General features: G+C 37.5%; 1 protein-coding gene across 2 annotated transcripts; it reads left to right on the top strand.

The window, feature by feature from the left end:
• Positions 1–8589: 8589 nt before the first annotated feature.
• Positions 8590–14361, top strand: LOC136412362 (uncharacterized). 2 transcript variants are annotated; one of them, XM_066395419.1, is made up of 5 exons: positions 8590–8960; positions 9021–9220; positions 12734–12871; positions 13878–14061; positions 14118–14361. In XM_066395419.1, exons 1-5 carry the CDS (start codon positions 8873–8875, stop codon positions 14207–14209), a joined length of 702 nt encoding a protein of 233 aa, XP_066251516.1. In that variant the 5' UTR covers positions 8590–8872; the 3' UTR covers positions 14210–14361. The 2 variants fall into 2 exon arrangements, with proteins under 2 accessions (XP_066251516.1, XP_066251517.1); XM_066395420.1 differs by having other exon boundaries at positions 8596–8960; positions 9048–9220.
• The last annotated feature ends 1389 nt before the right edge of the window (positions 14362–15750 follow it).

Raw genomic sequence — 15750 nt, 5'->3', positions numbered from 1 at the left:
AAAATTGTAAAAAATAGTTGTTTTTGTCCTCTAAACATAATTAAAAGGGAAGGTCGTTCACCGGTGAACTGAGCCGAAGAACGTGTATCTCTTGGAAAAATTAGAAATTTATAATATCGAAAAGTTGGGGTGATATGACAAAGAAGTTTTTAATTAAAAACCGCATTTGATATTTTGCGACAAATTCAAAGCCACTTTCAAAGCCGATAACATTATTGATTAAGATGCTGTCCATGGTTTGGTAATGGCTCGATTAATTTTAATTTATCATTATTTTCAATTATATTAATCTATTTGAGATCTTAAACCAGCTCCTCACAAGAAGTGCTTATAATAGGTCAAAGACTCTTTGGAAATAAATTGACGATATTTACGATTACAAAAGGGATAGATACTGTTTCTCTCTGTTTGTGGAACCATAGGAATAAATAAATTTCTTTTTAAAAGGATCTTTGTATGAATCCGAGAATAAGCCCACAAAATCCTCGAAGAGTCGTCGTTAAGCCTGATCAACGGCACGGGCCGCGGCGGTCGTGGCAGGTGCCCCTTTTTCTTGGCCCTGGTGCACATCTGCCCCATGGCTCAGCTGTTCGTGTTTCCGGCCCCCGCGACTGCTTTTTAAGTATGTTACCCGCCGCCAATCAGCTGTATCCTTTGATTTAAACAATACTTCATCAAGGAAATTTGAAGTTATCAGAACGTAATCTCAATAAAGCGAACGAAGCATAAAGTGGCTACATTTCGCTACTATGACGACAACGAATAATTATTCGTGTTTTATATGCATTTGGAAAAAGTGAATAAAATAACTGATCCCAAATTACATCACGAGACCCACGGGACCCAACAAACCAGGAAATGCCATTATGGAACGATTACGAGAGTACAGCTGAGATGAAACTAATTTGGTTTACGACGCGGTCCTAGGTAAACCTACATTTAAATTAAGCTGCTTAATTTATTTTTATAGAGGGCTTAGAACGTCGAAATGCACCCCATCTTTAAGGTGAATAGCTAGTTGCGGCAATGCAAACTGTTGCTGCAACATCCTTAAAGTTATAATAGTTGGAAGTTGAATTTTAAACAAGACTGGAAGTTAGTAGCTGACTGTCGAGGTGAAGTTTGCAGTAGCTAGAGCGAAATATATAATAAGATTACGGTAAGCATGTAAGTATACACTGGAATCCCCCATATGTATAGGAAATCATGGTCTTGATGCTGAAAAATGTGTCTTTAAAGTAAGAGAGTAAGAATTTCTCCTTTCACCTTTCTTTCACGTTGAACTCAGTCACATTTTCATTCGGCACCTCCATACAGTTGTTCCTCTATTTCTATGAGGTTTTGAAATAATTGCTGGTCAAGATAACCTGGGACACCTAAGGAGGAATATCAATCTTTGTTGCTTTGGTACGAGCGTATATACAAGCGAAGTGCTCTTCCAAAGAGTAAAATCAAATTGAGTTCATGATCATCACATGATAATTCACATTTAGAAGGAGGGGCTCAAAACATTACGTACTTCTTTATGACTTAGTGATATGGGACAAAATACAACAGAACTGAATTTGATCAGCATGCGGGCAAGAAGGATTGATAATGGACAAAGGAAAATTCTTTCAAGTGATGGGTGCAAATATATGGAGAAAACTATACAAAGCGTTTTGTTGGAAATGGAATCATCAAGTGACAGTAAGAAATTCGCTAAATGAAAAGAAGAAGTTGGAAACTCTACTAGAAGAGACAACCTGGAATCAACTTGCATGTATATAGAAATAAAAAATAAATGGTACTTAACAGCGATCATTACGAATTCTTAACGGCCGATGTCCGTTAAAAACCATTTATGGCATCTATTTTAAGGTATGATAAATCTAACAGTATTGTACTATGAAAAATATTGTTACGAGACCTTGGGGCAGCTTTGGAAATAGTTAGACATACCAGATTCTCTAAATAAGAAAAAAGGACGTCTGTTAAGAATCTAATAAGCTGTTCTAAAATTATGGAAATTTTTACTGCATCGAAAAATAGTCGGAAAAAAACGAAATTTTGAAAAGATGTTTTTATGTTTACTCCTTATTTTTTTGGTGACATTTCAGAATAATTTATACTTTGTTGATTGCTAATTTGTCCCTTAACAACGAGATCAATGTGAAATTATCAGATTAAAAATCCAACGTTTCGTTTTCCTCTAACCACCTTCAGCCCTTTTAATTACGACTGTAGATTTTTTATGTTAAATTCAAAAACCACTTAAATTTTTAAAATTATTTCATAAATACAAGTTGGACTCCAAATGCAGAATTTGGAAAAATACCCGTTATCTATGAAACTCAGAAGTTGACGACTTTTTGGTCAATGTAACTTTCGTTTCAAATTGAATACATTACAAGTGCCACTTTACAGCATGTTTTGCGTAATTTTTTACCTTTCTACTAAATCCCATTTTTTGTCTATTGGAGGAAAACGGATCAATGAGACTCGCACTTCCAATCGGAGAAAAAGTAATGTGTTTTATTCGGTGAAAACGCAAATTTCCCGCCTTATCTTACTTCATAGTCTCGCCTTCCACTCTGCTGTGAATATCGCTGCGGTAGTTTAAATTTACTACTTTTTCGTATTGTTAAGCAAATTTTATTTTATAACAACAGAAAAAGGTGGAGTTGGGTGTGATTCAAGTTAGAATTTCTAAAAATGATCACATTTTTTCCATCGTTATAGGGCAAGTCCATTCTGACCGGGCGACATGTGAAGAATTTTGGAAAAAAAAATGATTAAATCAACGGGCAGATATCTCGGAAAGGGATTACTTAAAATGGATATGTTGCACCAAATACACATAGGATTCCACGTGATACGGATCCAAAAATGAAATAATATAAACGAGTCTAAAGCTAAGATATACCAGTCTAAAGCCACGTATAGACCTGGATACGGTCGATGGAAACATTGTTGGCCGATTGTATCTTCTCCCTCAAACAGCCGACCGGTTATAGTCGATCGATTTAAAATATGGATGTATCTCGTCTACATCGGAAAATATTTCGTAATAAAAAAATTGCATCTAGAAATATTATTTCTGCTGGTGTTCGCCCCGTATTTTCCTATTTTGTATCATAAGATTCGCTGAAAACTCACTGAACTAGTACAATTTAATTTAAGCACAATTCTATAAACTAGAACCGGTGTATCCCAGGCCAGCACATAATTGTCGATTTTTTCCATTTAAAATCGGAAACAGGCAATTCGAGGAATTGTTTAGTAAAATACCGCCCGATATTTCTCTTAAGTCGGCTAGGAATCGGCCGATCGTTTCTGGACAGATTGCCTATCCTGTTGCATTTTTGGAAATCTACTGTTATGCAATTTAGCTACGGACCTTGATCAAATCGGTGAAAATATTGTCAGCCGACAGTATTTTTCTTGTGGCCATTGTGTGTAAATTCCCCATCATTGTGTGCACTTCGTTTGAAACTTTTTCGATTTTTTCCACCAACGCTTTAGTAGATAGAGCCTATAACAACCTGTTAAAATTCCAGATTATCTGATAAATGTGGTTTAATCCATCTGGCGAGTCGGCAGGCAATTCTTGAGGTATTTCAATATCATAAAATTATTAGCCTCAGTAATAACTTCCCACATATCTCATTCTTTAGCATTTCCTGAAAATTATTACGGCCTTTAAGGTGAATCGTCATACCAAGTTTTCGTATATAGCGCGAGTGTGCCGTAGCTTATATCAGCACAACGGAATCTTTTAATCCATTTAACAAGGCCATAAATTCCTGGAAATTATGGGCCCCGCTTCCGTACGCCATTACTCTTGTCAATTTATTTTAAAGTTTTTAAATGCCGAATTAGGAAAAGACTTTTCTTACCGTGGGCGAGTGAGCAAATCGCGTGATTTTCGATAAGTTCTCAGCGTGGCCAGTTACAGCTAACAAATTGGATGCACGAGCAACTTTTCGTATTTTTGAGATATAACAGCGGCCACGTTTATAACCCGCATCAGCTTTGCTATGGGGCAACGTAAAACAGGCCCACATTGCACAATATTGATGGTCCTTTTAAAATAGGCACAATTTCGTCCAGTTTCATAATGTGGCTCAACAGCCAGCATTTGTCCACTTCAGTGAAATTTACGCTTTCGAAAGCGCACAGAGCGGCAGGAATTTTAAAATCACGTACATCACCCTATTCCGGTATTTTGACATTTTGATGGTCCAGCCCGCAGGCGGTTTATTGCAATTCTACTAAATTAACCAATCTCGATGTCGCTAATAAAACACAAGAACAGATCATCGTCGTCACACCCACAGCCACAACCCAGCTCGTTCTATCATAATTGAATTAAGACGCTGTATATTAATTGGAACCAATCGCTTTTAGATGGCCTCATAACGGGAAAAATATGACACACCAATAGGACCAATTAAATTTAATTAACGCCACCGATCATAAATATTCGTGCCGTAATGAAGCGGCTTGTCCTGCTCGAGAAAATTGGGAATCTTTCAGGGTTGGGTACCAACCGTGGCGGAAGCCCACTTTTATTGTTTTCTTAACAAATGTGCCTATTCTCCATTAATTTCCAGCTCGCGTCCATCGCGTGTCCTGCAGCCGCACCCCCTTGTCACCCCAACATCCTGAGGCCGCACCCAGTGGCGCTCCCATAGCTTCCGCGGCCGCTCCTTCCATTAACTAATGCCCCAGGTGGGGCCCGGGGCTCCGGTAAGTGATACAGTGCCGTCCGTATTTAGTAGAGGTAAACAATTATCATTGTTCATCAAACTCCCCGGCCGGAGTAACAATAATATGCTGGTAAGGCCCAAATCGTCGACATTCCGGCGAATTTAACGGGGACACAAAGTTCTTGTTAATTGTGAAATGCACGGATGCCATTGGTTTGTTGTCTTGTTTTCATGGAAATGGCGCTCTTATTAAAGCTGTCTTAACTTCAATAATTTCGACCTAAGTCAGTCTTTGGGGCAGTGCTAGATTTTAATTTTTACCCCTGAAGTTGCCAGATAATGAAGTTTCCAGTTTAAGTTTTAGGGATTTGCATTTAGATTCGCTAGTTTAAAAATTCGTATACCTGTTAAATTGGGAAACTTTAATTTTTTAATATTTTAATATTGCAGAACCTTTCTCAGCAAACTTTTTGACTCATAATAAGGTTTTTCTGCCGCACCAAAACGTGTCTTAATAATTCTCAGCGCTCCTCTATGTCCGCCAATGCTTTCTTTATTAGTATTTACCTGCGAAGTCACAAATTGTAATTTGTCTGTTGTCTCTCGTTTTAGTTTTCCAGAAATTATGATTTTGACCTTACTAAATCGTGACTCATACTTACAAGTTTTTTGGCATGGAAAATGGTCCCATCAATGGTATTTTTCAGAATCCTTTAATCGCGCGACTTTTTTCAATTTCCGAGTCATACTTCCTGATAAGTTTACCTGATAAAACTCAGAATAGTCCTTTTCCTAGTCCTACCACAGCTCCCATCCCTTATATTTCAAACCAATATGCGAGCAGTTCAACATCATAGGCATACCTTTACCGAAGCCCTCCAATATTTCAAATTTAACTATTCACCTGCATCTTTCGAATTCTTGTGTTCCTAAATCTACCAGGTATCCGGAAACCGTAGGCCAACACGTCCAGACTTCTTAAGCAAAAATATAGTGATTATTGATTTAACCATGGTATGGCAAACGCCTCTCCCAACTGAGGCTGAAAATCTCAGATTAATTTCCTTAAAATTAAAATTCTGTCTCTTTCAGTTTTAGCATAATTTTTTACAGCTGCAAAAAACAGCCGCAGAATGATATTTGTTTGGGGTCGACCCCCCTTTTACCTCTCCAAATTTCTTTTCCTACGAACCTGCGGTGAAGTGGCTTTAACGCTTGTTAGGCAAATAGCTAGTTCCCACTCGTGTGCGGAAAAGTGCATATTACCGTACTAATTTGTGTGTGGGAGGAACTCGTCTTCATATGGAAAAACATTCACAGAACGTACACATATAAAATCAGTACTTTTATGCATTAGGTGCAGTAAAGTACTTTTCCTACAGCTGTCGGGATATTGCATTGTTTCCGACCCAAAAGCGATATGGAATAACCTTCGATTTCCGTATGCAGTGATTTCCCAGGGGTTGCGCACGAACGGATAAGGAAATAAGCTTATTACTTACGGCTTAGTACTTTGTAAAGATTTTTCATTTTTGATAAATTGTAGTCGTAGAGAATCACATAGAACTTCTATAAAATAACCATTTCCTACTCATATGACGCACTGCATTCGTCTGCGACTCGTGGCATATGGTACTACTAGGTACTAATTACTGTACGGGCTTTAACTTGAGAATGGTACTCCTGAAACTTCACCTTCGGAAGGTCTGCAAACTTTTGGTTTTAAAGTTTTCCCAGCCTTACTGGAAGGGCTTTCTCTACGTCATGTACATATACTGACCGGTGAAAAAACCAGTTACCCCAAACATTTTGGCAAACCCGCTTACATGAATATTCATTTACTCAACTTAGCTATGAAAAATCCGTTGAGAAATGGATTGAAAAAAACATTTAAGCATTAGTAACGAAGAAAAACATAAAGATATTTTAAAGATAAAAAAAAAAATTACCCATAATTTTATAATTTCTGCACATTTGTGTAAAAGCCGTAAATAAAGGATTCACACTAAGGTTCGTTGGTTGAATGGGGATTACCGTTCTCTGTAGAGCGAATAGTCACATGCTCACCTAAAATACCGTAATTTCATTAATGATAATGATACATCTTATATCTTAGATCCAATTAAAATTTAATTATAATAAACTTATCGCCTGCGGTGTAGATACGTGGCAAATATGCGAGACCTAATTGTATGTCCATGCACTTTAAGTACTGGTTGCTCATGGGATGATTTATGAATAAAACTGCGTTGAAGCTTGGCATCCCTATCACTTAATGCCCCATGAATTAATTTTATACGCCATAGATACGTATACTCCTATGCATAAGCGATTCTCTAAAAATAAAAGAATTAAGGCAAAAAATACTTAATTTCCTACAATAGTATGTGGAACTTGTTATGAAAAATGAATTCGAAATCATTGATTGATGTAACGTAACATAAGAAAACTAAACGAGTTCGGATGTAAGAGACAGTTTACATAACTACGTAAGCTACTGTAAGAAAGTTCATGAATACGTAAGCGGAACGTAAGGCAGCTGCACTATCGTGTGTGAAATGGAAATTAACAAAGATTTTTTTATTTTATTACTTTTAATACAATTAACCCAATTAACACTAATTATACCTACTGAAGCGTAAATGCTAAAAATCTTCAACTTACAATATTTCTTGTGGAAAATGAATCATCTATTCAATCCCTTGTGCAAAAATTAGAAAAAAGCTTACACGATAACCTGAATTAACTTGCGCTCATTAGCGGTAACTTTAAAATGCTTCAAAAAGACAAGAAATTTGGAAAATTCCAGTATTGATATATGACAAAACATACATACGAATTTAAAATAAAATGCTTCCATGTACGGAGGAATCGGCAATTTGCCAAAGAATATTGATATGTTCTATCCAGATCTATCCTCAAACGGTATTTATTTTCATGTCGTTGTTTTCTAGCTGAGGTGAATCTTCCGGCAATTTAGACCTTGTGGAAGCATCTCTAGGTGACGATCTTAATGCCTCATGCCCTTTATAGGTAAACCCATACTTAGGGAAAAAATTAGGAATTTAGATTATACTAGAACTTCAGTTATGCTCAACTGAAACTTTAAGTAACTTGAGTCCTCCCAATAAGAGTAACTTTGCTGTCACAAATGGAGGTAATTTGATGGCAATGGTACTAATTTACAATCGGGCCTTAATGATACCCTAAAGCTTTCGAGTCAAATCGAGAAGACTTCCAATATTTCCAAGAATTCCAAGAATTCGTTTCGATAGTAATTTGTCACGAGGGTTCCAAAAGTTCAAGAACTAACCTGAGCTAACCTAGATCCAATAAATTCAAAATTAACTTCAAAACCAAAAATCAGAGAATACACTTAGGAATGATGAAGAAGGCTCGTCACAATGATAAAATTTCTCACTTTTAAATACAGAACGTTGGTTAGAGAATGTTTTGAGACTGTGTTGAATGATGTAAGGGCACTCTGTGGTTAGACTCAGAATTGGTATAAATGTAAGGGACATTATTTACCATTGAAATACGTTCAATAAAAGCGACTTTGACAAAGATTTACCTCAAATGTCTCCGACTCTTCCTTCTGGCCTATTTTCACTGAAAGTAGTTCCATCAATGAAAATTAATGTCTCGTAGAAGAAAAAGCCGAAGACTGCTGATGAGACATCCCTAGCTCACCTTTTCCATGTTGAAGGCAGTGTGATCTATTTTCATCAGAAACCCGTTGATGGCAAAAGGACTCCCCTTTTTCAGAAGATAGGTATAATGGAGACCTGTAAATGCAAAACTAAAGGATTTTTGTTAGCGTTAATATTGGTGTTTACTCAGATGAACCCTACTTACCTTCGAATTAAGACAACGATAAAATAGTCCATGTCTCTTCGAATATCGGTTCTAATATCAGTGATGATCAAAATGTATCAAGGCTACAAACTTAATCAAAAGCCAGAGCTAGTTAATAATAACTTATGAACCAATACAATAACAAGATAATTAGGCATCAGTTCCTAAACAATAAACGTCGGCAGTTACAGAACCAAAATTAGCAATAAATTATCGAAAATTGACTGGCGTAGGATGAATTCTCAAGGAGGGCCCACTGCCATATAAAAGGTTAAGGTGCTCATTTTACCAATCAGAAAACATGCAATTTTGGGGGGGCTATCATGTCGATTATGTTATCTGACATAATGGGGGGTGAAAACGATGATGACAACAGTGATCTTAGTGAGCACGCCCGATTTTTGTGTAAGGGTAAGTTTCACCTACTAACAATGATGCATTTGGCAGGGCCGTACTTCCCCCTGTTTAAAGCTAATACTGGTTATACCCCCGCTCTAGGTGCCTTCCTTCTCACCCCTTCGCATGATCTGAGCCTGGACAAAGCAGCTAACATTTGCGACAAGCTGAACTTCAGGGGCAGTTTCAGCTTGACTAAAACTGCCACCGGGATTCTCTTCAGGTTTTCGGACACCGATGATTATCAGCAAGTCTTCAGGAAGGGGTTTCACAAGGTACAAGGTCCATATATTATGCAACCTAGATTCTAAATAAATCAGATGTCTCGAAAACCCAGCAGCTAGCACCGAATCCAATATCTCAGCATGACAATAGTCGAAACTTCCCGGAAGCGCATTCGGGAGTGATTCAAGAAAACTTCGAGGCAATATCGAACTTTCGGTAATTTTCCACGTCTAAAACATGGAAAACCACCTTGGAAAACTTCCCCTGGAGTCTCAAAGTTGAAAGTTTAAACAATATCGCGATGCAATTCCTTGCAAATGCCTCGAAGGATGAATTTGATTTGTTGGTTGGGCAGGGAGGTTTTTTGCCGTCTCGATTAAGTTTCAATTTCTGAGACCCGCGTGTACGATTAAAATTTATTTTCAATCTGAAGTTGCGCACAACAGACTAAATTCAAAGAATTTATCGTCGGGTGCAATTCTCGGAAGCTTTATGGCCTGTTTGAGACTACTCCTAGATCAAGTTCGCTTAATTACCTAGGAGTATGCAAATAACATTATGGCATCTCGTCAAGTTTCTGAGATATTGGTTCACTTTGATTTCCATTTTCGCCAATTACCCGCAATTAAAGCTCCTCAAATTGCAACTCCAAGGCTTTTGGCATTCAGCTGAGGTCTCCAACCTCGATCTAGGATCCCAATCCGTTGATTCCAGTGGTTCTACACATGTATAGCTCTACGCAAACAGTGTTGCCATATCCCTTTCAATTTCCCAGGTACGCGGTTAACTTGATACCTGTTTTCTAAATTTTGAAGGTACCGTTAAATATGGAGCATTAGGCTGAAATTCTAAAGCAATCGGGCCCAATTAAGTTATCCAGGATCAACATATGTGCAGTACACATTATTCGATATTAGATACTTCATTGCACGTGGTAACTGCAAACATACCTGGCTACAATAAAGGCAGGAAGATCCTTGTTACGTCCGACTCGAACGGTTGTCTAATTACTTTACGAGAATAGTAAGCAACCTGTTACAAGCGAGGCGATAGCTTGCGTCCGACCGGCAGGTGAGGTCAGTAATATCGACGAACGAGGTACTTAACTCGCCTTACTTTCGATTTTGCGCGATACTTTGACTACCAGTTACTGCTGTTTCATCATAAGCTTACTGAAATCTTAATTTAGCCAATCTTCGGAGATGGCGTTTGTTATATTTGTATTCCAAAATCCTGAAGCAACACACGTGGTGGCAAGAAAATGTGAAGACATAACCGCGAACCAGCTGCCAACTGTGTGTAATAATATTATATCACAGTATGAATTGCTGATTTTATGCTCTAGGCCATCCTAACGTTATTCACAATTTACTGGTAAAAGAGTAGAAAATATAGAGTTAAAGCAAGGCTAGACGGATCACAGAACTTATATCTATTATCTGACATAGTTTAGCAGTGTTGTTTCGTGCAGATAAGCCAATAAGCGAGTTCTTTACACTTTCTTACGGAGTTTACATTTTGTGGATTTCAGTTTCAAAGCCAATAATTTGAGTCGCATTTGAAGAACAAGAACTTCTGCTACTAGCATTACTTTGAGAAGCAATTGCCGTTTCTATTCGGAAGGCCTAGATATCCAAACGTTAAGATGCGTGTTACTGTCCGAGGTAAATATGTAGGTACACGGACCGTCACGTCCATCGTATACGTAAAATTGGCTTTTCGTGCTGTATTTACCTCGTTTAGGACATACACGGACGGGTTCGTAGACTTGCTTTAAGTGTCTAATGAAAAGCACTCGAAAAACAGCTTTCCAATTTTTCGAAAAATTCCAAAGAAGGGGGGGGGGGGGGGCACTTGAAATTTTTCATCCCCAATAACTCGAGAATTTCCGAACAATTATCACCACCTCTTAGGAGGATTGTGGCTAAATTAGCTCTCAAGGAACCCCCCCAATGCAGTTCCGCCCGAGCCAAAATATTTGAAATCAAGAGGAAGCATTCCATGATTAAGGTAGTCAAAAGCTTTGGTGCAATCAAGTAATGTAAGACGAGAAAATTTTCCCTCAATCAATTTCCACATGATATCAAAGTTTTTGTTTGATTAATACCTTAAATTATGTCTGCAAAAGCGGAAAAATCCTTGAAAGTTGATAACCCTGTAGCTAGAATGCGAAGCATTTAGCGGAAACATGTTTACATGAATTTTTTGCTTTAAACCGTACATATAGTAAACATCAAACAAAAAATCTCACACGTCATCAAAGTTTTATGTCGCGCTGCCCCACATTGTTGCCAGACTTCAGAACAAATCTTTGAGGCGATGTAATTTGTTTCTGGTCAGTCAATCGTAAGATTTAATAAAAAAATGTTTTTAATTAAAGAATTTTATTGTTGTGTAAGTGAGTAAAACTCGGAGAGATATAAGAGCAAAAATCGGCAAAATCGCCAGTATTATAAGATATCTCGCAAATAATCAGAACATAAACAAACATGGGTTTGCGATTAGCGGCAACCCTGTCGGTTTCAAATTTTTCCAGTGATTGTTTTTATCTCATTAGAATGATCGAATTTTTACCGAATGACGTAACACCAAAACAAATTTCTGACCATATTTTATTAACTTATGTACCTTTATGACCAAATTCACTGTATTTTTAATAATTAATACGTTTTACCTTCGTATGATAATGATAACTAAATTAGTTTGATACACATGTTGTGTATTGTTTCCGAAATAAACATATGTATATATATACGTATATACGTATATATAACGAAATAACATGACCAATGTGGTCATGTTATTTCGTCATAGATGACGTGCAAGACTTTTTGTTTGGCGTTTACTATACGTATATGTATATTCCCATTTTAATATACGATGATAATAGCATATTATTATGAAACATCCCATATCATACAAATCAGTCAATATAAATTTTTAAAAAATTCTTCGGTTTCCGGGAAATTGCCAAAAAAGTGGAGGTGGATGGGTGGGTGGGTGATGGGGATACCCTATTACCTACCTTTAGTCGTTTACCAAATTTTCGCAGTATAAATCTCACATAATTGAGAACCATCTAACTTCAAAAACACATCAAATTACTAATCTCGGTTTTTATAAGCTTACAGCCCTACGGGGTGATGTCTCTTTTAGTTTCCGACATATGAGGTAGTTTTCATACCTATTTTGCGATTATGAAATTGCCTTGGTTGAAGATCTCTCAAACCGAATGTCCAAGGTTGATATAATATAGTTTAAATTAGTTGATTTAAACGAGCAGAGAGGGATTAAAATTAATTAAATGAAGCGTATTCATATAAAATGTAAAAAAAATTAAACTAAAAATTCTAAGGGAATAGAACACTTCTCGAGACAAGAGTGCGAATTCGATTTTTTTCCTTTATTTGGGGATTTTGAATGGATTCCAAAAGGACAAAAGTTCATAGACTAAAATTTCCCACACACTACACATTTCTAAAAAAATTGAAACTTCCCACATTACACAGCAACAGGAAGTGATACCTTTACTTGAAGTAACAACTCCACTCTGACTATTTTAGGTTACTGGAGGTAGATTGTACCGAAAAGTGGCTATTCCTTGTCGACCTCAAAAAACCTACTCTTTGTTGGTCCATGAGGTCCCGATAGATTTGCCAGAAGACGACATTCGGGCCAGCTTGTACAGGTTCTCTTCGGTGGTAAGTTAACCCCCTCATACCATTCCCAAAGCAAATAAGCTGCTAACAACGAGAGAAAACTTTATCTGAATGCGTTTAACCTGAATGTGAATGGCATGATTGAAGTGTTTAAATAGAGTAACAAAAACTAATGGTTTTGTGGTTTAAATTGATGTTAATTGTATGCGCATATGCTTGAACAAATATGGAGCAGCGTTCCTTCATGTAAAATTTTTTTTCAATTATAAAGTTATGAGTATCAGTAAAAAAGGAGATCTTCGCAGCACGAGACTCCACGCATTAGAACATTTTTTAATTCAGAATTTTCCTGATTTCCTGAAACAGATTATATGAACACGTGTACTATATCATCTGATGGTTGATTTTGGCCGATCTTATACAAAACAATTTTTATCTCAGGTGTTAAGTGAAAGCACGATCACACGAACTGGTGGAATTTTTTGTCAACAAACTGACCACTTCGACGCACGCAAATTTTCCATCGGAAGATTTTACTGTAGCCGTTGGACTTTGGTTGAGTGATTTGATATGCATATTATATATTGTATATTCATCATCTCAGGTTCTACCGGAGGCCCAAGCACAGGAGCGAACGTCGAACGCCATGTGGACTTTTCTTTCAAGAAGAAATCGAACTCCACCCCTGTGGACGCTCCAACTTGTTGATTTTTCTTGCCGATTTACCACTTTACGACAATATTCGTACACGTCTTGATTGGCTAAAATTCAGATCTCGCACCCAGAAAATCAAATACAATAACACGAAACGTGTCTAGATCGACAGGCACGTGTCCGCTATATGGATTTTTACATATCCAATCCTATTTACCGTTTGAACACTCTCGAACATAAACAGAACCTCGTAAGTGTGTTCAGAATGCTCACATGACTCGAATCTTAAGCGCCTCCTTTGTATGACTTCCCTTTACTTATGTCGGGCTACATTTAAATCAAGCTTATGCACCTGCAACACTAAGAATTCTTATACAGTGTGTTTACATTTAAGGTGGAAGTCTCAAGGTTGCAGTCTCGCATTGAGCAATCCCCCGGGACCCCCAATCCTGTGAGGGTCACTGTGGCTTCGTTGGATGAATACAATACTTTGTTGCAGCAAGGGTTGAACTTTTATGACGCCACGTATTTCCCCACTGAGACCTTTAAGAAGGATTTGCTGAAAGGAAGCAGGGAGGGTGAGAAAATGTTATTTCCGTAACACTTCAATCATGGGATGAAAATGGCGTTTCAGGGAATTCCATGGGGCTGCTACCAGTGTTCGATTCTGCCGGCTTTTCCAGGATTCCACCACCCCCCAGCAGGACCCTGAAGCCTCGACCTTAAGCGGAAGTTAAATTACTTTAATGCAAACTGAATTTAATAAACCGAACTCACATTGCTTCACCACGGAGAGTTATGCACAAACATAAACAAACTGCCTGTTAATTGATGATTCCTAATAACGAGAATAAATTACTTAATGTTGACTTACGAAAGGTGTTAATTTATTTCAGTCACTGAAGCTCTCGTCAAGGAATACAAAGCTGTTTAGAGATTATGTATTTCTTGAGTGTAAAATTGCACAGGAAAAACTTCAAGTAATCCGTTAATAGCCGGCGCTAAGTGCGTTCCACTCCATAAAACCGAAAGCAGTGCCCTCATAACCAACTCCAATCCAGCGAACACTCATTACAAACAGCATACAAAACACTTAAGGGCTTTTAATTTTGCCCTAATTTCCCTTCAGATGGCGTTTTCTTTCGAAGCCTCGGTCGTCTGAAAAGCGCAAAAGAAAATGGTACGTGTAACAGCCTGTAACTGTAATAAATAATTTCGTTTTCAACACTTTTCCCTTTTAACTGGGTAATTTTTTTGCTCGGCGCAAAGCTGAAAATTAAAAATAATGAGGTCGTAACTAATGAGAATTTTTCCGAGGAATAAACTGCAAAGGGCTTAGGGCTTAAGGGCTTACGATGATATTCAGTGTATATGGTGCAACGCGGGTCATGGTTCTTAGAATCTCAGGATGTTTATAAACCTTTCAAGACGAGGCTTCTAGGTAGCGATAATGATATCAATGTCTCAAACTTGGAAAAGTCCTTGTCCGGATTTCAGCTGCTCGGAAAATTGAAAATGTTTAAGGAGGGTGTAGTTTTCAAGGAAAAGCACACACTCAATTTGCAAATACAGGGTATTCTAAAAAAGTTGTGCCGATCTTAAGGAGGTTATAAGGGAGATTACTTTGATCAATTTTTGCTACAATTTTGCATAGAAATTCTTAGTCAAAAATGGACCGTTTTGACTCTAGTCATTTTTATTCAAAATACTTTGATATTTAACCTAAACGAATAAAATAAATATTTTTTTGTTTATATTTTCTGCAAGGCCTACTTTCTAAGCTATTGGACAATGCATACGTTCTTATGAGTATCGAGATAGGTTGTAGTTTCGACATGACGGTGTACCTGCAGATTTTGCTCATATTGTGTAAAATCATCTAAACCAACATTTTTGTGGGCGATAGATCGGAAGAGGCAAACTTATCAGGTGGCCAGCGCTAAATCCCGATTTATACCCCTCGGATTTTTTCCTCTGGGGTTACATCAAATCCTTAATATATGAAACTCCTGTAGCCAGCCAAGAGGAACTGTTGGGAAGAGTGATGGCAGCCTTTCTTTTCATGCAGCAAGATCAGCACATCTTACAACGGGAGCGTGATTTAATGATTCAAAAAACAAATTTATGTAACCAAGTTGGGGGTCGTTATTTTCAACCTTGATTATAATTTTTTTTGCGTCACCTTCTAAGTTTGGCACAATTTTCTTGAAACATCCGGTATAAAGAAGATTAAAAGTAATTGAAAATGCACCTTGGGCTTAAAATTA

The sequence above is a fragment of the Euwallacea similis genome, chromosome 12 (genome assembly GCF_039881205.1).
Source record: "Euwallacea similis isolate ESF13 chromosome 12, ESF131.1, whole genome shotgun sequence".
Classification (NCBI taxonomy): domain Eukaryota; kingdom Metazoa; phylum Arthropoda; class Insecta; order Coleoptera; family Curculionidae; genus Euwallacea; species Euwallacea similis.
Note: the sequence above shows the minus strand (reverse complement) of the source record. Positions and strands in the feature narration are given on the sequence as shown.

Excerpts from the sequence above, each read along its gene's own strand:
- LOC136412362 (XM_066395419.1), top strand. The coding sequence starts at position 8,873 with ATGTCGATTATGTTATCTGACATAATGGGGGGTGAAAACGATGATGAC. Across the intron at positions 8,961-9,020 it reads CGCCCGATTTTTGTGTAAGG|CTAATACTGGTTATACCCCC; the intron begins GTAAGTTTCACC and ends CCCTGTTTAAAG. Across the intron at positions 14,062-14,117 it reads GCTGAAAGGAAGCAGGGAGG|GGAATTCCATGGGGCTGCTA; the intron begins GTGAGAAAATGT and ends ATGGCGTTTCAG.